The sequence below is a fragment of the Labeo rohita genome, chromosome 21, assembly GCF_022985175.1.
Source record: "Labeo rohita strain BAU-BD-2019 chromosome 21, IGBB_LRoh.1.0, whole genome shotgun sequence".
NCBI classification, from domain to species: domain Eukaryota; kingdom Metazoa; phylum Chordata; class Actinopteri; order Cypriniformes; family Cyprinidae; genus Labeo; species Labeo rohita.
Genome location: NC_066889.1, coordinates 15,881,053 through 15,905,255, shown reverse-complemented (window position 1 = coordinate 15,905,255; position 24,203 = coordinate 15,881,053). Strand labels below are relative to the sequence as shown.

The 24,203-nt window shown below is 38.1% G+C and overlaps 1 protein-coding gene across 1 annotated transcript in view; it reads right to left on the bottom strand.

The window, feature by feature from the left end:
* zbtb16a (zinc finger and BTB domain containing 16a) overlaps nt 1–24,203 on the bottom strand; it is a 131,447-nt gene that overhangs the window by 33,682 nt on the left and 73,562 nt on the right. Inside the window, exon 4 of the mRNA XM_051093507.1 lies at nt 14,911–14,997. Within this exon, the coding sequence (XP_050949464.1) occupies nt 14,911–14,997 (87 nt within the window). The remainder of the gene's footprint in view (nt 1–14,910; nt 14,998–24,203) is intronic.

Genomic DNA, 24,203 nt, shown 5'->3' with positions numbered 1-24,203 from the left:
GGCACTGGCCTTTAACCCCGCCTGGGAGACCCTCCCTGGGGTTAAAGTGTAATCCAGGGCGTATGACCACAAAGCCTAAAGGCCAAGGACCGCCACATTTTCCGAATTACACTATTCACATATTAAAACGGCAGGGTGCCCCGTAACAGCTTTCTCACTGTATTTCTCATTTAAACTTCTATAGTAAAACGTAAAGCAACCTAGATTTCAGATAATAGAGATTGATTGCAAAAATTTGATAGAAGGCTCTCTTTAAACCGTGTTAAATCTCACGCTGATGAGGAATTAGTGAAACAAGCTCAAAATGCATTCAAAAAATTAGATCGCACAGTTAGATCATTTACATATTAGAGCATAATTTTCTAATCTGGCTTCCTGTTGCTGCCAGCTCTGTGAATATAAGCACACTTATCCGAAGGTATCTATTAAAATGCTTTTAACGTCACTTCAGAGCCAAAATTTCTTGTCAAGAAAGCTTGAGTCCCGAGTTGAAAGAAACTAAAAGAGAGCTGTTTAATTGACATTCCCATCCCCCGTTTTCCCAGGGAAAGAAGGGAGAGAAGGTTTTGTGTGTCTCACTGTACAAAAGGAAGCAGATTTGCGGATGAGATGACCTTGTGACCCCTGGAGCTGTTGAAAGGTTCTCAATGGCATAAACCCCACATAATCAATCACATTCTGGGGCTGTGGTCAGCACCGGGCCGCACAGGCGGCCCTCTGAGCCGGACTGTAAACAGACACCCACTCGGGTGACGGGGGGGGGATGAAAGACCCTAACGGCATTCCTTTATTCTTCTCTTTGTGTGTCAGTGTGTGTGTGTGTAAAAAAAACCAAGTAAACAAAAACATCCAAACATCTTATTATATCAGCAGGACACCTAAAATGAATAAAGAACATTCTTCCACCCGCAGATGTGGAAAAAAAGGACAAATCCATTCATTTTTAACACAAACGTGCCAAAGTGAGGTGGCTCAAGGCTGCGTCTGAACCCGATGCTGCTCTGGGCCCCGTGGAAAGATTAACTCGGACCGCCGCACACCCAACCTTTATGACTGAACAATCAATGGTTGAGTATTTTCAGTGATATCTTATCTAGCCTAGCATTTCATTTCTTCTGCTTTGTGTGACTTGTGAGCGAGTGACCAGGTGTCATCTATCAAAACAATCCTAGTCTCTGGAAACCTGCTATTAACTGATAAGGCCAAGCCTCCATGGCGTAATGGCTCCCACCTGAGCTCACAACTCAACTCTGCTTGGGAACAAGCAGTAGAGGAAGATTGGGATAGGAGAATTAGAGAAACTAAAGGTGAAGAGCTTGCGTGTAATTAGTGCTAAGGCAAGCAACGCTATTACTATCAGTCTTAAATTCCTAAACCTCTATTAAACCTAAGTGCATCGGTGCTTGATCATAAATGCATGCATTCTATTATTTAATAAGCAATCGTACTAATGATTTTCAGCTGGTGGTCAATTTAACATGCAAAGAAATAGAAGTTTGCCTAGCATCATTGCAGTGACTTGTGCATTAACAAACACCATTAATAATAAACTTACACTGCTAGTCAAAAGTTTTTGAACAGTAAGATTTTTGATGTTTTTTTTTTTTTTTTTTTTTTAAGAAGTCACTTCTGCTCACAGAGCCTGTATTTATTTGATACGAAGTACAGCAAAACAGTAATATTTTGAAATATTTTTACTATTTAAAATAACTGATTTCTATTTTAATATATTTTACATTTTTATTGGTCAAAGCTAAATTTTCAGCATCATTACTCCAATTTTCAGTGTCACATGGTCCTTCAGAAATCATTCTAATATGCTAATTCAAGAAACATTTATTATTATTATTATTATAATTATTAATATTATCATCAGTATTTAAAACAGTTGAGTACATTTTTCTGGATTCTTTGATGAAAAGAAAGATCAGCATTTATCTGAAATAAAAAGCATTTATACCATTATACACTACACAATTCAAAAGCTTGGAATCAGTATTATTATTTATTTATTTATACATATTTTGGGGGGAAAGAAATTACAGAAATCAATACTTTTATTTGGCAAGGATGTTTTAAATTGATCAAAAGTGATGAACTTTCTATTAATCAAAGAAACCTAAAAAAATTCTACTCAGCTGCTGTCAACATAATATTAATAATATTAATAATAATAATAATAATAATAATAATTCATATTTTTTAACAACAAATCAGAATATTGGAATGATTTCTGAAGGATCGTGTGACTGGAGTAATGATGCTAAAATTCAGCTTTGAATTCACATGAATAGATTACATTTTGAAATTTATTCAAATAGAAAACAGTTATTTTAAATAGTAAAAATATTTCAAAATTTTGACCAATAATGTTATTTCTGGCAAACAAGGATGAAAACTTAAAATCAATGGAGAAGTTGCATCATATATATTGTTTTTTTTTTTCTTCCAAAAGAATGTTTATTAATTATAGATGCATATTATAGTTGAAAGAGAGGAGAGATATAGAGAAACAGCTAGTCATAGATGTACATATTACATCAGAAATGTATAAACCTGCTTGTCTTTTTGTAAAGAAGAAAAAAAAATAATGAAAATAATGTATTTAAAATAAGAAAAAAATATTTAGTATTATATAATATGTAAAAATGCCTTACTGTTTAGCATTTGCATATCACTGTTATGCGAATGTTTGCATGCCATTGAAAATGTAAAATAAAATATAGGAATGGAGCTTCGAACCTATAGAAATCTCACATAAAAATGTGAATATTCACCTTTTATAAGTGCAGAGATATGAAGGTCTTTACTCTAGCCAGTTATATGAAGGCATTCACATATGGCGGCATTTATATCTGGCCCAGAAATGAAGAGCAAAAGCTGTTATGGAATCATTCACTCGCTGCTCCATCAATCGCACAGGCACAGGTAGTGAGAACCAGCTCACTGGTTAAATTGGCCAGTGTGAGGACCGTGTCACTAGGCAACAAGACCTGATCGCTCCTTTGTTTGGGGTGAAAGGTTGGAAGTGTTCACACTAATCTCAGAGTTCACAATTAAGTAACAGAAGAGTGTCTTCCACCTCCCTTCACTCCCCTTTTTCCTTTCAGGGGAACAAACAGCACCAAATCCCCCATCGCTAATGGAAAAGTATTTGCACTGTAAATTAAAGGGTACACTTTTTTATGCTTTGTACAGATCACTTTTGGGATGTCTGCAAACAGCTCAAATCTAATTACAGGGTTTGGGGGGGTTGGATTTACTCGAAAAGCCCAAGGAACAAAAGAAGACTGGCCCATTGTGGAGTAGCTCTGTTGCGTCTCCAGTGAATCCTTGTCTATTCAGGCCACTCGTGGGACGGGGGTTAATCCATTACAGGGATACTTCAAGGTGGGAAACTCAATCACAAAGAGTCTGTGTGTGGATGGTTTTTTTTAGTTTTATCATAGTAGATTTTCCTGTACTTCAGTTTTTTTTCCACCTCCTTTTTAATATCTTACCTCCCCCTCAGCATTTAATTACCTATGGTTATTAGCGCCGAGATACAACGCATTCAAAACCGAGGCGGATAATGCTTGTTCGACACAGGATGAGTCTTATTGTAGCGAGCAGGGGCGTCCCATCTCGGGCGAGTTTGGCCGACAAGATCGGGAGATTCCTGCTGGCTTCTTTACAGCACGTGAATCGCCGGGCCTACAGGAGTCCGTAATCTCCCCACAAAACTTTTATTTTCTTTTGGACATGTGCTGCTGTCTCTCTCCACAAAGCCTCTCTCTTGTCGAGATTCTTCCCTAACGCCGTGCCAGGCGGATTTAGACATCACTATTTGCTGTCAAATCTCCTGCGAGAAACAATGCACGCCGCGGCCATCACACAGAGATGCCACAAAACCCCGTTTCCCCCCACTGTACCTACTAAGCCGGGACGGTGACCCCTCGGCGCAGCCCTTCGACTGCGGTGGGTCTTCGTCGGCCCGGGTTCCCAAACGGACCGCTCACATCAACTCCGCACCGAGTCAGTTGATAAAAGTGGAGCTCATTGTGGGAATTTATACTTCGCCTAATGGCTAAACATTCTTGCCAACAGATGATTACTTTTGGGTGTTGGCCGCACGTCTGCGCATGGTATCTATCAGCCAACTGAGCATCTCACCCACTGGAAAACTCATTTAGATCCTATCTAGGGAAAAAATTAGTTGTGAAAAAAAAGAGAGAGGCCAGGCTGGTCTGTGCTTGATTTAATTTGGTCACTGATACAGAGTCCAAGCACTTGTGCCCTCTGTATTTGGCGAAAGGAGAGAAAAAAATCAAAATAAAAAGCTTGTGTTCAATAGACCTGGCGTAAGGACACACACACACACATACACACACACCACTTCAAAGGATTTAAGCGTCAAACAGGGTCTAAGCCGCTGCCTCTGCTGGACCGGCAAAATCCCACATAACACATTCAGATAATCATTTTCAGTCTTTTCGTTTAAATCTTACAGCCCTCTGAATAGAGCCTGAAAAGCTAAATTGACATGGGGGTCAAATGATTTCGGGTTTAAAGTCTGCTCCGTGTCACCTGTTATTCACCCTGCAAGCTCAAAACAGAATGGGCAGTGCTGTATGTGGAATGACAGTTTTTATGACACAGGAAAGGGAAAACAGTTACGAGGATATTATATACTCATGGGAAGCTGTTACTCAATTGGAATTATGAAGTGATTTAAAGGGATAATTCACCCAAATGCATTATGGTAACGCTTCGTGAAAAGTATTCTCGTAGGGTTGAAACGTCATGAAAAGTTTCCTCAAATTTTTTTTCGAGCTTCACTCTCGTGATTCTGACTTTTTTCCTCAAAATTCCAAGTTTATATCTCATAATTCTAACTTTTTCCTCAAAATTCCGAGTTTATCTTGTAATTCTGAATTTTTTCCTCAAAATTCCAAATTTTTTAACCTAACAATTCAGATTTTGTTTTCCATAAAATTCTGAGTTTTTATTTAGCAATTCTGACGTTTTTCCCCTCAAAATTTGGAGTTTGTATCATGCTATTCAGACTGTTTCCCTCAAAATTCTGAGCTTGTATCACGCAATTCTGACTTTTTTTTCCCTCGATATTTTAAGTGTATATCTCGCACTTTGTGAAAAAGTATTCTCGTAGCTTCATAAAATTACGGTTAAAGTGATGAAAAGTTTCCCCAAAAAGATAATATTTCACAATTCTGACTTTTTTCCTCAAAATTCTGAGTTTTGTATTGTGCGATTCTAATTTTCTCCCTTAGAATTCCGAGTTTATATTTCGCAATTCTGACTGATTTTCCCTTAAAATTCTAAGTTTATATATTTATATTCTCACAGCTTCATAAAATTTTGGTTGAAAAGTCATAAAAAGTTTCCTCAAAATTCCAAGGTAATATCTCGCAATTCTGACTTTTTCCCTCAAAATTCCAAGCTTATATCTTACAATTCTGACTTTTTTCCTTTTTTCCTTTTTTTCAAAGTTTGTATCGTGCAATTCAGATTTTTTTCCTTTAAAATTCAAACTTTATATTTTGTAATTCTGACGTTTTTCCCTTAAAATTTCAGTTTATATTTTGCAATTATGATGTTTTTCCTCAAAATTCCAAGTTTGTATCTCACAATTCTGTGTCAAACACTTGTCCTTACTACCTTTCATGGCCTTAAACATGCCAGCTGTGTATGCAGGGTCAGAAAGCTCTCAGATTTAATCAAAAATATCTTAATTTGTGTTCTGAAGATGAAGGTTTGGAACGATATAGGGGTACTTAGTAACAGAATTTTCATTTTTGGGTGAACTATCCCTTTAAGTTAAAAAAAAATGTGATTTTATTTGTTCTTATGTAACAAAAATTATGAATTGAAGATGTGCTTTATGTACCTTATCACTCTTGTGCTGTCACTAAAAATATTGGTAAATTAAGTTAGTTCGTACATCATTCAGACATGTCTTGAATGCTGCAATAATAGCGAGTGTACGGCCAACCTGTAATGAGGATAATGAAGGCCTACAGTAACCAAGCTGGGTGCAGGCGGTCAGCGGGGCTCGGACAGATGGGTCCTCCGCTTGAGAGTGGGACAGCTTGCTCAGTAATGGATGTAGAATGAGATATGGGGATAGAGTCTGGCACAGCTAATAGTCATTTAATCAGCTGCAGCTGACCGGCACATGGACACCATTTCTGATGCCATGCTGTCTCAGAGCGATCCAACCCCATCAGCCTTTACCTACAAACACTGCCACAATACAGACTAAGAGCTCACTGTCCTATACAAAAAAAAAAAATAGCACTGAAAAACACTTTTGGATTAAAGCAATACCCCCGAGAGTATTTCTTGTAAGTGTCCTGTCCTGAAGGTGACTTTCAGGGACATCATGCACCTATGGTGGGACCAGTTTTATGTGCTTTTAAAAAAATAATAAAATAATTTAGAAATAATACAAATTGTTTATATAGTTATAAATATAAAAACTAAAATATAAAAAAACTAAATATAAAACTTAAAAGAAAATCTATATATACTGGATGTCAAACAAAATTACATCCAAATTGAAAAAAAAAACAAAAAAAAAACATTAAATTTTAAAATATAATTCAAAGAGAAACCGTTAATTTAAATTGTAATAATATTTTACAATTCTTACTGTGGTTTTGTTCGATTAAATCCAAAAAAATCTGTAAAAAAATCTTAATTATTCCAAACTTCTGGCTGCAGTGTATATGCAATTTTTATTTATTTATATTTTTTAATTTTAAGAAAAAAGCAGCACTGATCATAATAATAACATCATTTGTGTTCCAAGATGGGAAAATATAGTCACAGTTTGTCAAATTATCAAAAGCACGTGTCCCTTCATGGGCATAATGCTTCTGGTCACCTCTGAAGCACGATAGCAAACAAAATTGGCTTTGTGTAAAGTAAACAGGACGCCCAAACCAGCTCACACTCATATGAATTGGCTTGTGCAACTTTAATGCACCCTGACAGGTTAATTACGTCACAATTAACTAAATGCCTAACAGCCGTTCTACTAGTAGCGGTGTGATTGAGTTAATAGAGGGGTATGACATGACCTGTGTTTACCGGTGGCACCGACCCCATTTGCGAGAGTGACAAGCAGCTCGCAGAGGGGTTGAGAAGTGGAAGCCTTTGGGCACATTATTCGGGGATATTTTCAGATGTGGGAGAGAAAGTGATGAGTGAGGGGGGATGGGCGAGGGAACCCAAAAAAAGCGCTCTTTTCTCTTTCTCGCTGTGCCAAAACACAGCCGCGTTGCTCTATTCCTTTCTCTCGCTCTGTCAAAACTATTTCTGGCTTCAGAGAAGAAAGTGTTTACTCTGTGGCCTGGTTCACTGGAGTCACGCCGTGTTCCCACCGAGCAAATCCGCTGTTCTCTCTCCAAAATGGTTTGCATATTTTCCCTGTAACACAAGACTTAAAAAGGACGAGAGGAAATCAAGAGGGAAGGGGGAGCCGCTGCTATTATATCTGGACTTACATGCAGTCAGCTGCTCGGGCCGGTTTAAAGGCGGCTGTGTGACAACTACGCCACCGATCTAGTCTATAACAGTATCTGTGAACGGGGAAAAACCGATAATGGCTGTGATGTTTTGAGGCGGGAGAGTCTAACCGATTCATCGATAGAGATCTGATTGAGGAGACCCAGGAGCTTCATGGTCAGTTTCCTCATAATAGTTTTGTCAAAACACAATTCGGAGTTTCATAGCTTCTGCAGAAACGCTGGAACTTTCCCCCCTCGTCTCAAGTCTTCCGTCACAGCAAATAAAGCACCGCTGTGTGTGGTAAAGCGCATCTCTCGGCTAGACTTCATATCAGTGCTTCGGATTGAAATGAGACGTGCCGTTTCGCGCTCTGTAAAAGTCAATACTCCTTATTTAAAATGCACAAAAACACACAAAGGCCCCTTCAGCAGGATTCATGAGTGAATTTTTCATCGCAATCCCTTGAGATAAGTGATCGTGGAGCTGAAGTCTCTTCAAATTGGGCTGCCCTTTAAAGTAGGTCAGAATTGAGACTCCAGTAGCACTGGGGCTGTGCGTCAACAACAGCACATGATGTTGTTTTTCTCTCAGAGTCCTGGCACCAAACACAACCGACCATTTCTGTGCCTTAACTAACCTCTCCAACTGTCTAAAAGCCCCTGACGTCACAGGCGGCAAACACCTCGCCAAGGAATGCCATCAACACAAATCGAGTCATTGGAAGAACCACACTGTAAAGTTCAGGTATATTACAAGCTATTTCGATGCGTCCAGATAAACCAAATGCTATCTTATCTATGTTCTTTGCTGCACAGAGGACTATTAAATGCTGAATAAATAGAACATGTAAGCAATTAGGTGAAACGAACCCGATTTATCAGTCTGAAATACTACAGGCTGTACACAAGGGCCCCTTATTCTTCCAATCAACATATCACAGCAGCTGATTTCTCTGACATCAACAGAAATGAGACGAGCCTACAAAGGGACCCATTGAAGTGGCCGTGTTAGTCTGGAATGAGGCAGGAATCGTGCCGACCATCTAAAACTCAAACAAGTTAACAAAAGCTCTTTTAACTTGAATTTTAATTCAATTTTAGATACTTTAGTACTTAGCACATGAATCTACAAACACACATACACTGAAAAGTCTCTTACACTCACCAAGGCTGCATTTATTTGATCGAAAATATGGCAAAATCAGAAATACTGAAAAATATTATTACAACAAATAACTGCTTCTCAAAATATTGGTTGAGAAAAAAAAAATCGTAATACGAAGAATTTGCCAATGCCAATATTACATAACATTAAAAGTGTATAAATCACTTGTTTCTCTAAACTAAGATTAGTTATGTTTCCATCCAAAAATGGTAATTTAACTTACGAGCAAAACTGGAGCACTGCTTCATTTGCGAATGAAGCACCGTTTCCATCCAACGAGCCAAAGAGAACAAAATCGTCACTTCCTGATCAACTGGCACTAAATATAACTAAGAAAGGTAGAAGAAACCACTGGATTTAACAGTTTTCATATGTGATAAATTACTTGTGTTTGGGAATGCAGTCATGTAAGACAATTATACATAAATACTTTGATGACAGACTTTGCTCAGGCATTCTGATGCTGTGCAACTAGATCGGTCCGCTGGTTAGCCAGTCAAGTTAAACCGTTGCATTTGGCAAAGTCACATGACTTTTTTAATGTGCGTGGAGAAATTTATTCGGTAAATGTGTTTCCATCATAGTTTATGCACATTTTTTTCTTTCTTGTATAAAAAGTTTGTGTGCATATATTTTTTATGCACATTTTTCGAATTTCAGTGCCTCTTGGCGTTTCCATCCAGTGTTTTTTTTAATGCGATATTCCAAAATGCACATAAAAATAGGTGGATGGAAACACCGCTAGTGTCCAATAGTGATTATAAGTTATAGGGGGAGTCCGCGTCTCTCTCGCCTCCCCTGAGCCCATTGAGTTTTAACAGACTCCCTAAAGCGTGCGGTGAGTTTGCTGGGGGGTAATTGACCGTTTGCAAACAGCTTGACTGACAGGTGATCTGACCAATCATAATGGCGAATCCGCCATTCTGTCCGACAAACAAATCTGACAGGAGAGTAGATTAACTTAGGTGGACTTAAACTTGAAACATTGTGTGTACTGATGTCTTTCCGCGATTGAAATAAAATACGTTCTGATGTTCATTCATGTTTTTTCGTGCTTTAAGTAAAGAAGAAATGATGATCAGTTCACATGTCGATTGATCTTATAGGGCAATACAGTGATCTGTCACAATACAAAAACGGTATTTATTGTTTGAATTTCTTAAAAAAAGACAACATTTTAAAGCTGAGACCTTGTTGCATACCGGGAGTAACATGCTTTGTCTTGTCTGTTGGCTTGTTGTCAGTTTCCTCTTTGCTCGCAATGTATTTTTCACTGTGTGAGAATATGATGTGTAGGATGAGAGCGGCATTGTTTGTCAGACATAGCAACAGTAACTAAGGAGGGTGGGTTTTTGCAAAAGGCCAATTGAGAATTAATGGTAAAAAAGTCATGTGAGAGGAGGCAATGCTTCCATCTTGATATGACTGGATAAGACTGGTTAAGTTCGGCTGTGATTGGTTCATGCGATAAATCCCGCCTCGTGTTCGTGTGTGTTCACGAATCAGTCTGAATTAACAATATAATGGCGCTAATGGGAAGACTAATTTAAAAAAGTAAGTGACTTTTTCACACACTTAAATATAACCACTTTGTTACGTCAAAACAAGACTTAAAATGGCATGAAAACATGATCTGTTGGAGTTTTTACTGAGTAATCAACTTGAAATTTAAGGTGAATCTCCATGTCTATGACCAATATTTATCATGCTTTGACTGATGATCTGAAAAATTCAGTTAACTGTTAAAAAGAATAGCCGAACATAAGTTCACAATTAAAATATATTGTTTTAACTGTTACTGCCTTGAGTTAATATTTTAGAACAAATGCTTAAAAACACTAAGTTGATGAGATTCAGATCTGGCTTTAAAAAAAACGAATATTGATTACATTGTTCATGTAAAAATAAAGGATAAAATAGTCTCTGCTGCTTTAGAGAGAAGCAGAAAATAATCTGACAACCACACACTGTATGCAGGTGGGAAAAAAACTGTTTTTCTCTTTAATAGAGAAAATTAAACAAATTCAATATCCTATCAGTCAGGACTCATTCCATCGTGCCTAATTTTGTTGCAGTTTTGTTATTGCCGTGTTATTTAATCATTGCGGCATCTGATTTTCCATGAATGGCCTTTGTTTCGTCATTCATGCATGCAGGTCGACTTCATCGGCAGTCCTCCTGATAGCGTTACAGGAAATGACCGCTGCTCCCTGCACTTCAGCCTTTTGCCAGTCGAGCTGCCAACTTGAAAACCGAGACCTGGATGTTTACAACGACAAGAAAACTTTGTCCATCGTAAACACCACCGCCATGCCAACAGCCGTTAACTATTTATAAAGAGGGTGCAACTGTGAGTTACACATCCACTAGGGCTGTGGAGATGTGGTTTTTGGCCTGTTAAGTAACAGAGTTAGCATAACGTAAGCATGAGTGGATGGCAGAAATCAGACTTGGCTTCGAATTGAAGTTTTGGATGCAGGGTTTGTCACTCTGATCTGACTAACAGTGGGAGATAACAAGGTGAAATGTAAACATTTCCTGTTGTGGCCTTTACACCATCTCTAAGAATAATTCAAAAACCACCTACGGTGCGGAGCAAAACGTGGACGTCTGCGTGTCATGGCTAGTGTTCAGGAAAAAAAAAAATCATGAAGCCGCAGACATAAAAACCCCCAATAACCCACTTCAAGTCTATCTAGGCTGTGAAAATGAAGCATATGGGTGAGCATATTGAGGGACTGTGGAAAAAAAAGCCAGCGTATCAAACTAGCCATGCGTTATAGCACATTTAAAATATAAGCCTGGTAGCCACAGGGGAGGCTGGCCTCACTGCTGTTCAGGTCCCTGGCAGGAAGACAAGTTTCACTGCCCATTTTTTTTACTCCAGACTCCAAATCTATATTTAGCCAGGCTTTTCCACTGGTATGCCTTTCTCTGATCGTTAGCCCTGTTTAACCCCTATTTACAATGGGCCCCATATTGGTCAAGGCTCTCGGGAGGCCCGGTCAGCGAGGGCACGGCAAGCCTTTTACGCATGTCTGTCAAATAACACAAGGTGCACCCAACCAGCTCTGAGACTGGGACAGAGCTGGGCTGGATATATGGGATATTCAAGATATATTCACAATGAATTGGCGAATTGTGAATATCAATAATTTCAATGTGTGTTTATTTGACAATTAAGTTTCCTGAAGACTTAAGTCTCGCAATTACGAGAGCGATAAGATATGTTTAATAGCAATTCAAATAGCCAAAAGCTAGGCAGGGATAATTTGGTCAATGAAATTACTAATGAAAATGGTCAATAAAGGATGCTTTTATGTAGTCAACAATAAAGACGAAAAAAAATGTGCACAGACGATTCAGATTTTGATTAAAACATACTATAATAATATGAGGAGAAAAAAAGATTTCAACAATGCTCTAACAATAACAATGTTGAAGAAAAAACAGTTAATATCCCAATTAACAGTCAATTATACCAATTATGTTTTTTTTCTTTTTCATAAATTAATTCAAAACACTGATTTAATGATTGACATACATACACACACACACACACATACACACGTGTATATATATATATATATTTTATGTGTGTATATATATATATATATATATATATATATATACACACACACACACAGGTGATACTGATGATGCATGATATATATATATATATATATATATATATATATATATATATATATATATATATATATATACACACACATACATATATACATACGATTACAATATTTATTAAAAAAAAAAAAAAAAAAAAAAAAAAAAAAGGATGCGTAATATTTACTCAAAATAATAAAATAAATTTAAATGTGACCTTGGACCACAAAACTAGTCATAAGGGTCAATTTTTTTTAAATGAGTTTTATAAATCATCTGAATGCTGAATGCATTTTCCATTGATTTATGTTTTATTAGGATAAGACAATATTTGGCTGGAATCTGAGGGTGCAAAAAAACAAAAAATAAAAAATAAAAATATTGAGAAAATCACCTTTAAAGTTGTTTAAAGTTCTTAGCAATGCATATTACTAACCAAAATTAAGTTTTGATATATTTACAGTTGGAAATTTACAAAATATCTTCTTGGAACATGGTCTTTACTTAATATCCTAATGATATTTGGCATAAAAGAAAAATCAATAATTTTGACCCATATAATTCATATTTGTATTGCTACAAATAAACCCATAGTACTTATGACTGGTTTTGTGGTTCAGGGTCACAAATATAAAAACCTATTTTAGTAGACCTATTTATTTCTAATTTTCATTTAGTTTAAGTACAAAAAACTGAATATATATTCCATATATATACAGTGTACTGATTCCTTCTTCTTTTATTTTAACTTATATTGCCAGAGAGTGTTTGCAAAAGTATTATACTTTAAATATTGAAGCCTTGTTGAATTACAGACAGTCTATTTGAAGCCTTCACACATTTTCATTTGCCTAATTGCATTTGATGCCAGTTCAAAATGTCTGTCTGTATCACAACAGTGATTAAAATTGAGTTCTGAACACTTGCTCATATCATTTTGGCAGCCATAAAAGCTTTATTCAAGAACTATCGACTGTACATTTTAAGGATGTCAATCTCAAGTACCTAGTTCCTGAAGGTGGTTCAAGGCCATATGGGTGAGCTGAACCTTTTCAGCAAAAGAAAATGAGAACATGACCACAAATGTAATGCATAAACGGTGCTTTCTATACCCAAAGTGATCTAAGCGAGACAGACTGTTATGCCGTGGAGTGCGAGACACGTTTGTGCTAGAACATTCTCCCAAGGGCAGATAGCGAGGGCTGTCTGGAAAGTGAGGAGTCATAGCATGGCAGGGTACTGAGGGCCACATGCATCAGCATAGCTCTTGTGTCCGGCAACCCAGCAGAGGTCATCATATCAGGGTCAGGTGCACATGAGCGCATACCCCACTCGGGTTGCCACCAAGTACGTAAGCAGAGGCGGAAACCGGAGAGGTCTTCCTTCCATGCCACAACATTGTTTTGAGGGCACCTAATAAACAAACGCATCCAACCAAGCCTGACCACAACTGCCCTGTTTCTCACAACCAATAATTTGTCTGCCTAGAATGACAAGCAGGTATGTATGTGCGTAATTGTTGGAGTGGCTCGCAAGCTTCACCTCATAGCTGCTAGGGTGGCTTGCCTTTCACCTCTTCCAGTAAACATTCATCTGTCACCACGTGTTCCAAAGAAGTTGTTGGACTCAACTCTTCAAACACATGATCGAGGCCCAAGCTTTATTTGTTTATAAATAACCAAGGTGGCTGATTGTTTACCGCGCTCACAAGTAAACATACAGAGTGAACTTTTCTTCCTAGGATGCAAACGGATACGTTCTGTATTACATTGCTTGTTTTGTGAATATAAATACATGACTGAAAAGTTTTTTCAGACCGCATGTATACAAACTTAGCGTAGCGTGGGGACAAAACTGTCCCCGTAATTATTTACTCGTACTGTAAATAAAGTAAATCATTTTGCATAAAAGAATTAACATAAGAATGTACAAAAATGATTTAGAATTCATTAAATTTATACCTAAATATAATTACTGTAATCAGCTTGTTATTTTCTATATGTATGTAACTACATTAATAAGCAACATATGGAAGATACGTAAACTAGAGGTATTAATATTCCCTTTCAATACAAACACAGAAAACACAAACCTTTGAATGAATATGCGAAACCAAAACTAAACGTGAAATATGATATAAAAGACTTAATTTTAAAATTCTAAAAAGGCCTAAGACTTTTTTTTTTCCTAAAATGTGAAAATGGGGGTACAAAAAGACAAGAAATTTAGATAAAAGAAAAAGAAAGCTTGTGCTTTTGTTTTGTAAAACTAAAAGACATAGGTACAGTACTCAATTCTTTTATTAAATGTAAACGTGTGCCCTCAAAGCCAAATATGTACATACTGTAACATACTGCATATACTGAATGCGGGACATGTGTGACCCTGGAGCACAAAACCAGTCGTAAGTTGCACTGGATATATTTGTGGCAACAGACAACAATACATTGTATGGGTCAAAATTATCGATTTTTCTTTCATGCCAAAAATCATTAGGATATTAAGTAGAGATCATGTTCAAAGATCAAAAAATTGACAGTTTTTTTGGTCCAGGGTCACATTTGAGGGTGTTTGGTGTGTGCAATGTGGGTTTGTATGTTAGTGTCGCACCTGTGTGGATCTGCCGGTGAGCCTCCAGAGCATCTTCTTTCTGGAACTGAGCTCCACACTGGTCACAGACGATGGCTTTCTCACCAGCTACAAAACAAACAAAAAGCAGAAGTTCTTCAATCTACATCATTTTCGGAGTCTTGGGGCAGTGCACGGTGTCATATCTTCTATTTGAACCACAGCAAATTTGGTGTCTGTGAGTTGGAAGTTTGCTGGATTCACTTCAGTAAAACTTGCTGGCAAAAACAGAGTGTTTACAATGTGTTTTGGAGGATATGTATGCCAGACGTTGATCTTGTGTGCACTGTGCAGTGAAAGCAAAGCATCATAAGAGGGATTTTTCATTCAAGGCACACTTTCACTAAAAATCAAACAAATGCTGTTAAACACAACCCTAAAAAGAGGGTAAAAACGAGAAGCTATACATGACATCCGCATAGCATGTTAGGATGTTGCAATGGGACTCAAGAGGAACTGGGAGACCACAGGATGCCAATATACAATCTGATCTATCTATAAATCAGAATTCAGCAGAAACACTGTATTGCATTGACACTGTATTTATCTGCTTGATCAAAAGGGAGTTTTTAAAATTTGTAACAGAGCTGTCGGCTCTCGTCATTATGTCTTTAAATCTTACCGCCCTCAGAAGCACAACAGGAAGTCATAGCTCAGATAAAAAAAAAAAAAAAAACCAAACCAAAGTCCATTTCGCAACCACTGTAAAGTTGCAAAATGTACTGTACTGTCAAGAAGTTGAAAAAAAAGTGTTTTTCTTGCTATTCTTGCAGATGATGCCACTCAGCAATAAACTTTTACATGTGGCACAAACAAGTTCCTCTAAATGGCTCGGGAAATCAAACATCATTATTACCTATGGTCACACCATGCCACTAAATGTTGCACATAATGAGGAACTACCACAGACAAACCTCAGAACTGGTTACTTAAGTCTATTCATACTCGACTGTCAACCATGAAACACTATCTTCTGCAATGGGTGCTATACGCAATTTAATGTGCAGAGACACTTTAAGTAAACCATCCGTAGTTTAACTTTCCCAAAAACTGTAAATACTGTCTCTATGGTAAATTCAAAACAGTTTGATTGATCTGACATCTGTTTCTGGTTTGATCATTAATATGATCTTGGGGTTGACTACCTTGAATTCGAATTAAATTGGTACTGAAGTAGCAAAAAGGATGCAGAACTGCAGAAGAATTAAAATCAACTGAAATTAAAAGAAATTCATAAACTTTTACTAAAAGTAGACAGAATGATCAAATGACGGATATACAGACAGAATCAGAGGCAGATAGAATGATAGAATGATTAAATAATAGAACTAATAGTAAAATAGAATAGAATGATAGATACTGTAGAACGATAGAATGATAGAAGGATTGATAGGCCGGCAGATAGAGATTAATTGACAACAATATATAAAAAGACAGTACAGCAGACAGAATGACAGACAATTAGAAAATAAAACAAGAGAACAAATGGTAAAAAGAACAACACGATAGATAGAATGATAGATACGGTAGAACTATAGAATGATAGAAAGTCTGATAGATCGGCAGATACAGATACAGCAATATATAGATATACAGAACAACAGACAGACAGCAAAACTGACAGGCAGACAGAGAGAACAACAAACAGAGAGAACGACAGACAGAAAGACCAAAAGACAGACAGACAGAATGACAGCAGAATGACAAACAGACCAACAGAATGACAGACAGGCTGACAGACAGTACGACAGACAGAAATGGCTGACAGACAGAAATAATTACAGACAGACAGAAATAATGACAGACAGACAGAATGACAGACAGATAGACCAACAGACAAACCGACAGACAGACAGCAGAATGACAAACAGACCAACAGAATGACAGACAGTAACGGACGGACAGTAATGATAGACATACAGAATGACAGACAGACCGACAGAATGACAGACAGTAACGGACGGACAGTAATGATAGACATACAGAATGACAGACAGAATGACTGACAGACAGGCCAACAGACAGACAGGATCACAGACAGACAGACAGAACGATAGACAGAACGACAGAGACAAAATGACAGACATACAGACAAAGCGACAGACAGACAGAACAACAGACAAAAAAAGACAGACAGAAGAAAATGACAAAAGACAATCAACAGACAGACTGAAAGAGACAGAGCGTCAGACAGACAGAAAGAATGAAAGACAGAACGACAGACAGAAAAAAAATGACAGACACAATGACAGACAGAAAGACAAACAGAATGACAGACAGACAGAAATAATGACAGAATGACAGACGGACAGAAATGACAGACATACAGAATGACAGACAGAATGACAGACAGACAGGCCAACAGACAGAATCACAGACAGACGGAACGACAGAGACAAAATCACAGACATAGACAAAGCGACAGACAGACAGAACAACAGACAGAAAGAATGACAAAAGATAGAACAATCAACAGACAGACAGACCGAAAGAGACAGAGCGTCAGACAGACAGATAGATAGAATGAAAGACAGAACGACAGACAGAAAAGAAAAAAAAAGACAGACAGAATGACAGACAGACAGAATGACAGACAGACAGATTTTCCCCAATTCTGGTGTTAAGCAGGTCTCTGGCCATGGAGCAGAAAGGTCCAGGAACTAAAGCAGCTGAGATGGAGGGCCAGCGGGACATTGATCACCACCTTAAGTGGCAGAGAGGGAAAAGCCAGACCTTAAAACCCACCCCACAACATAAACGGCAGCTTATTGAAGCGGGTCATTATCTCACAGGGGGTGACAACATCCAGCCACCCAGCAGGAGCGCGCTTCCAGGCCCGGCAAAAGTCATGGAATTAAAGTGATAAATTCTAGCCTCTCCCTTTGATCAATAGCGACTTTCTTGTTAAGCATGAAAAAAAAGGTAAAAAGTGTGAAGGAAAAAAAACACCTCCCTCGGATTTGGCAGCATTCATACCCCACTTTCAAACCCCTTCCCACAACAGACAAAAACACAGACCAGTGCTAGAAATAACTGCCTCTCCAGCAAAAAAAGAAAAAAACAAAACAAAAAACCTGTGGCTATAAAAGAATCGCTCTCTAGCAACTCCCACTTCCTCCCTCCTTCTCCTGGAGTTGCCACAGCGATGCCGACCTGACATAATGGGCCCTTACACAACTGTGGCTCCCAACAAGTGGAGGAGAGGTGCCACGTGCCATGGGCCCGTTCCTTTTTCACTTCCCTCCTCTGAACGTATTGCACAACCGAAACCCTGGGATTTACTGTTTCCGAAGAGGATGCCGCGTCGATCGGTCCGTGCGCATGAATAAAATGACACGAGTGAAACCGGAGCCTTTACGGGGAGCTGCGGCAAACATCCAGCGTCAGATTACCCAGCAGTGGGGCCGCGCTGCCTTTGTTGATGAGTCCCTGAAGAGAGTGATACTAGAGCACAGCTGTAATGGAAAGACCTGTGAACAAGCACATTGTCTAATGCTATAAAGGTGGATTCTCATCACACACTCTGATCAGACGCCTCCCCCCCTTGTCGCTCGGAAGCGGGAACATGAGTAGACAAATACGGCGCAAACAAAAACATACCCTTGCTGTTCGGTGAGCCTACACAAATGCGTTATATAAGACAGCACACTCAGTACTCAAAAAAAAAAAAAAAGAGGCAAAAAAATCCATATAAAAAGGAAAAACAGTGCCGTCAGAACAATGAGTACAGACAGCGTGCTCTCCCTTTTCCTTTAGCGGTAACGAGCTGTGCTGTACAGTTTTATTTACACTATCCTCTTATCAGTCACAGAACAGTACGGAGACTGCCAATTGGAAAGGACAGCCAGGAACTGTGTGTTCCCTCTCTCGACTAGATGTGTACCGCAGGCAGAGCAATTTTTTTTTATCAACCAAGACAAAAATGCTGGGAGACTGCCAGATTCCCCTCGTAAAAATGTGCACGTTCGCGCGAGCATGCCGGCGTGGATGAGTATATTTGTGGAGCGCTGTCAGGCTGATGCAGGGCTCCAGACTGAAACAATGACTAGAGAGCCACTGGCACCTCAAATGAAGCATTTGGGAGCCAAATGCCATTTTTAGTTGCCAAATTACAGAAGCGCTCAATATGGGTGACTGTTTGGAAGAACTGTCGACCATCACGATATATCACGATTATTGAATATTTACAGGTATATGGACAAAAAAACTATGCCATTGTTTGAAACTGAATAAGAATTTTGTTTCTGTTTGAGAGCTTTAAGCTCTTTATCCTTAAAACAATAGATATTAGAATCATAACATATTATACATATTGACACATACATAACAGTACTGTATTTCTAATATCTCATCCATTTAAAATAAAAAAATGAGAAAAATAAGCTCTGAAACAGCAACCAAATGTTCCATTTCTGTGCGAATACATGATTTGAATATAAAAGAATCGCTTATGAATAAAATGACCGAAGTGGAACCTGCACCGGCAAGTCTAACATATTAATTTTCTTCCAGAAGGAAACACAATGCATTAAAAGCCGGGGGGTGAAAACTTTTGGAATTTGAAGATCGGGTTAATTTTAACTTATTTTGCCTTCTGGGAAACAATGCAAGTATCTTCTGTAGCTTCTAAAGGGCAGTACTAAATGAAAAAAAAAATATGATATTTAGGCAAAATAAGAAAAATGTACACAGCTTGATTCTGTTCAAAAGTTTTCACCCTCCGGCTCTTAATGCATCGTTTTTCCTTCTGGAGCATCAGTGAGCGATGTAGCATTTGGGAACCAAATGACTGTTTGGAAGCACTGTTGAACATCATGATATAATCGCGATTATTGAATATTTACAGGTATATGCACAAAAAACTGCCATTTTTTGAAACTGAATAAGAATTTTGTTTCTGTTTGAGAGCGTTAAGCTCTTTCTCGTTAAAACTATAAATATTGGAATCTTAACATTATACATATTGACACACACATAACATGTATTGTGTTTCTAATATCTCATCCATTTAAAATAAAAAATGAGAAAAATACAAAGCTCTCAAACGGCATATGTAAACAGATGATTTGAATATAAAAGAATCGCTTATGAATAAAACGACCCAAGTTGAAACTGCACCGGTAAGTCTAATATATTAATTTTCTTGAATTTAAAGATTTTTAAAGAATCATCCCCAGTATAATCTAATGTTAAGAGGAATCTGAGTTAACAGGTCTGTGTCCATTTTCAATTAAACATAATTGAAAAATGATTCACAGCTCAGTGAGGGAGTCAGTATTGGGAGTCTGTTTAATGAATCGTTTAAATTGAATCATTAAGAAGAACCATACATAAGAGTCATTTATTTGCAAATAAGGCATCACAGCTTTGGTCCAACATAACAGAAAGATTAACTAAGGCATATAGATGCACAGATTTTCACTAATAGACTTAAATGTAACATTTTCTCTGTAACAAAGCTAGAGAAAGCAGCACAGATCGAATTTCCAGCCACTATACAGTAGATTACGCTCTACTATCAGAAAATGAAGAGAAGTCAGCTGGTTAATATTTATATAGCCTTCACAGAGAACAGAAAGAATAGCAAAGGAGATAAACACGGAGGATATCTAGGCTTCTTCTGATAGCTTCACGGTCTGGTGCGCAGACAGAGGACGTCTCGGGACAGACCAAAGCAGACAAATATTGACTTGCTAAACACACTTTCACATCAAAGACGCTTCTAAATTTATCTGCTCAAAATGAGCACAGTGTTGCACATTCATTCACTTGTTTTTTAGCCTGCTTTAAAGCTCTTAATCCATTTTGCCTGCAGACCAATTTATCTGGCCGGCAGGTCACACTCAGTCCTCCATTTTTCCTGCTCTTTTTCTCTCTCTCTCACTGTACAACGTCATAATTTCAGCTGTCTATCTCCAGATATACCCAGAGCATTTTAGTTCACAAAGATGCACGTTCGCATACAAGCTGGAGACCTATCAGCAACGTACAGACGGATGCCTCTGTGCACACGCTGTCCAATCTGCATGCAGAAACAATACAAACATCAGCAACAGGAAAATGTTTGTGTATGACCCTGGTGTGTGGCAGGCTAACCCTTCCACTGCAACAAAAGGTAAAAGGTTCCATGTGTTTTCCTCTTCCTTTCTCACCTCTTTCTTTTATTTTTTTTCTTCAGGCCATGGTGCCTTAAATTATGACTCTGGGCAGCTTTCCTGACGGTATACTGAGAGGACAAAGGGCTTTCAGAAGTGGAGGAAACAGGAGCTGGGCTGGAGAGGAACTTGTAGGGTTAGCCTGGTGTGAAGTGGCAGGAAATGAGCAAAGCCGCTAGGATCTCACTGGCATCTCACCATGTTTTGCCTCTGTTTAAGCCAACATCATACTTGAGATGGGATTTGTAGAATTGTTACTTACTGCATTAATGCCAGCACATGTACAAGTGATGTTGGTCACCATCCATGTGCATTAGCAAGTATATGTAATATGGAGTCAGAGCCTGATTATTACTGTAAGTACTTTACAGTAAGGTTCAAACTAGTTCAATGTTCAAACTACTTAGATTCCACAAAACTATTCCACTACACATTTTGGTTGGTAAGATTTTATTTTATTTTTTTTTTTAAATAAGTCTCTTATGCTCACTTAAGCTACACTTATTTGATCCTCCAGAAGGAAACACAATGCATTATAAGCCGGGGGGTGAAAACTTTTGGAATTTGAAGATCAGGGTAAATTTAACTTATTTTGTCTTCTAGGAAACATGTAAACATCTTCTGTAGCTTCTGAAGTGCACTACTAAATGAAAAAGTAAGATATTTAGGCAAAAATGACATCTTCATTCTGTTCAAAAGTTTTCACCCTCCGGCTCTTAATGCATCGTTTTTCCTTCTGGAGCATCAGTGAACGATGAAGCATTTGGGAACCAAATGACTGTTCGGAAACACTGTCGGAAACACTTTAAACCTTCTGTGATAGTTGCATATGAGTCGCTTAGTTGTCCTCAGTGTGGATGGATCTCAAAATAATACACTTAATGTTGAAAAGGGCTCAAATACACAAAAATGCTGAAAAACCAAAGAAGGATTTTTCTGAAGAACAGCAAGCTGTTTAACTCTGCAGGACAAACAAGGGACTCAAATTATGGTGTAGTTTATTTTTATATATTTATTAACTAGGGAGTGATATCTAATGCATTACCTAATTCTAACAAATTAAACCTCATTGTAAAGTGTTTCATTACTTCGTATGTGATGACTAACCAAGAACATAAAATTAAAAAGTTGATAGATGATCTTATTGGTTGTTTTTTAAGCATCTCATGCCATGAGCGTTGCATTTTTAAAACTCAGTTCATAAAACCCAGTGACTACTCAAATATGAAATCTGCAGTTGTTAACACCCCTAAGTAAACAATCAAAAAGTGCTTCTTGAAAAGTTACCTTGCACACCAAGAAAGAAAAAGGGCAAGAAATGATCTGCCTCTCCTCTGCTGCCTGATCAATACCTGTGAGGTCGCCTGAAAACAGAGCGATACCTCCAGCCCTCTTTTATTTATCACAGGAGAACCTGAGAGCCTGACCATGCGGTGAACCCTTTCCCCAAACGACCACCGAAACTTCAACCAACCACTGGATGCGACAATTGAGCCGTCTTTACAGTGCTGTAAATGCCTTTACTGCTGGGCACAGAGCAGTGGGAGGCCGGTTCTGCTCTTTCCTTATTTGCCTTTCATGAGCAGGGAGGGTGAATTCAGGTCTTGAAATATAATTGGATGGGTCGACATCAATTTAAGACCACTTTTCGAACTGTGGTCAGTGGACCACTAGTAGTCCGTGAAGGATTCCAAATGGTCCATTAGTAGGCTGGACTGACAAAATAAAACAAATTTTATTATAAAATAAAATAAAATAATAAAATTTATTGACTGTGTTGTGTTAATATTCATTTTAAGATGTCAGGTGAAGGCCAACGAGAGACAACAATGTATTCAGAATGAATACATCTCAAGGCAGATATTAAAAACGACTTTGAATAAAAAAGCCAGGCCAATCTCATTTTAAATTATGGTTGAGTTCCTAAAGCAGTCCTGAGTTTTGACAGCGATGTGAGAAATCCTAACTAGTAACTGACAAATGCAGCGTGTTAAGTGTTAGCATAGTCAAAAGAGCAGTACAAAAGTGCTAGGCTGTCAGCGTCAGGCTGCACATAGTTAACAGAGCCCATGTATGCTCCACAGGTCAATAACCTGTAAAGATTTAACATTTAGTGCCCATTATTTCCTGCTTTCAAGTCACACATTGTCAAAGGCACTCTCTAGTTTATTAAGGCCCGGGTCAGGAGCATGGGGGAGGGACGACGGGCTACACAACGACCTACGGGACAGCAACTAGAACGCAGCCACACAGTACGGGTCATTATTAAACTGTTGCACACTTAACACAGGCATGCAACAGAGGGGTATTAAGATTTCCAAAACATCCAATTTTTGAAAGTCTGCGCGAATAACAAAAAAATCCAACAGAAAACAACAGGAAATACAAACACACTGAGTTTAACAGCTCTCAGGTGCAGTCATTTACATTTGTTTATCACTTGTTTTGAAATGACTATTCTGTTAATAAAAGTTAATCAGCTTCAGATTCGAAATCAGAATGTAATCCAGTCGCAGCTTATTTTGTTTTACGAATAAGTGGCCACCAGCAAAGGGTGCCAGATGACACCAACTGACCCTGATCTCTCTTTCCATTATGTCACGAGATTTTTAATAATTTGAAGAGAGCAGGAACCTTCCTTGGCTTAAAAAAAGTAAGGAAAGGGGAAGAGAAAGAGGGTGATGGCAGAAGAAGAAAAAGAGGAAAAAGTTACTTCCATAAAGTTCTTTTCTTCACAAACGTCAACTGCGCGACACCCCCTTTAACTTCCTCACTAAAACCTTTTACGACGTCTTCGCACTCGTTCCAGATCCAGCGACTTCCTCTTCATCTTCTTTCGCTCTGCATCTGCATACAGAATTTCTGTACGATCGCAGTCACAATCTGGATCAACTAGACAGGATATTGATATATAGCTGCTAGATGTAAAACATCTTACAAGCTCCTATTGGCAGCGCTTTTTGAGTCAGTTATATAATCTAATGTTTTTCCAGAGAATTTCTTTATGTAAAAAAAAAAGGTGTCCTGCATTTTTCACGTCACTACCGAAACAATGTATGTTTTAGTCCATTGGCAGAGACTGATCTGAACTACACCCCTACATTTATGATCATGAAAAAA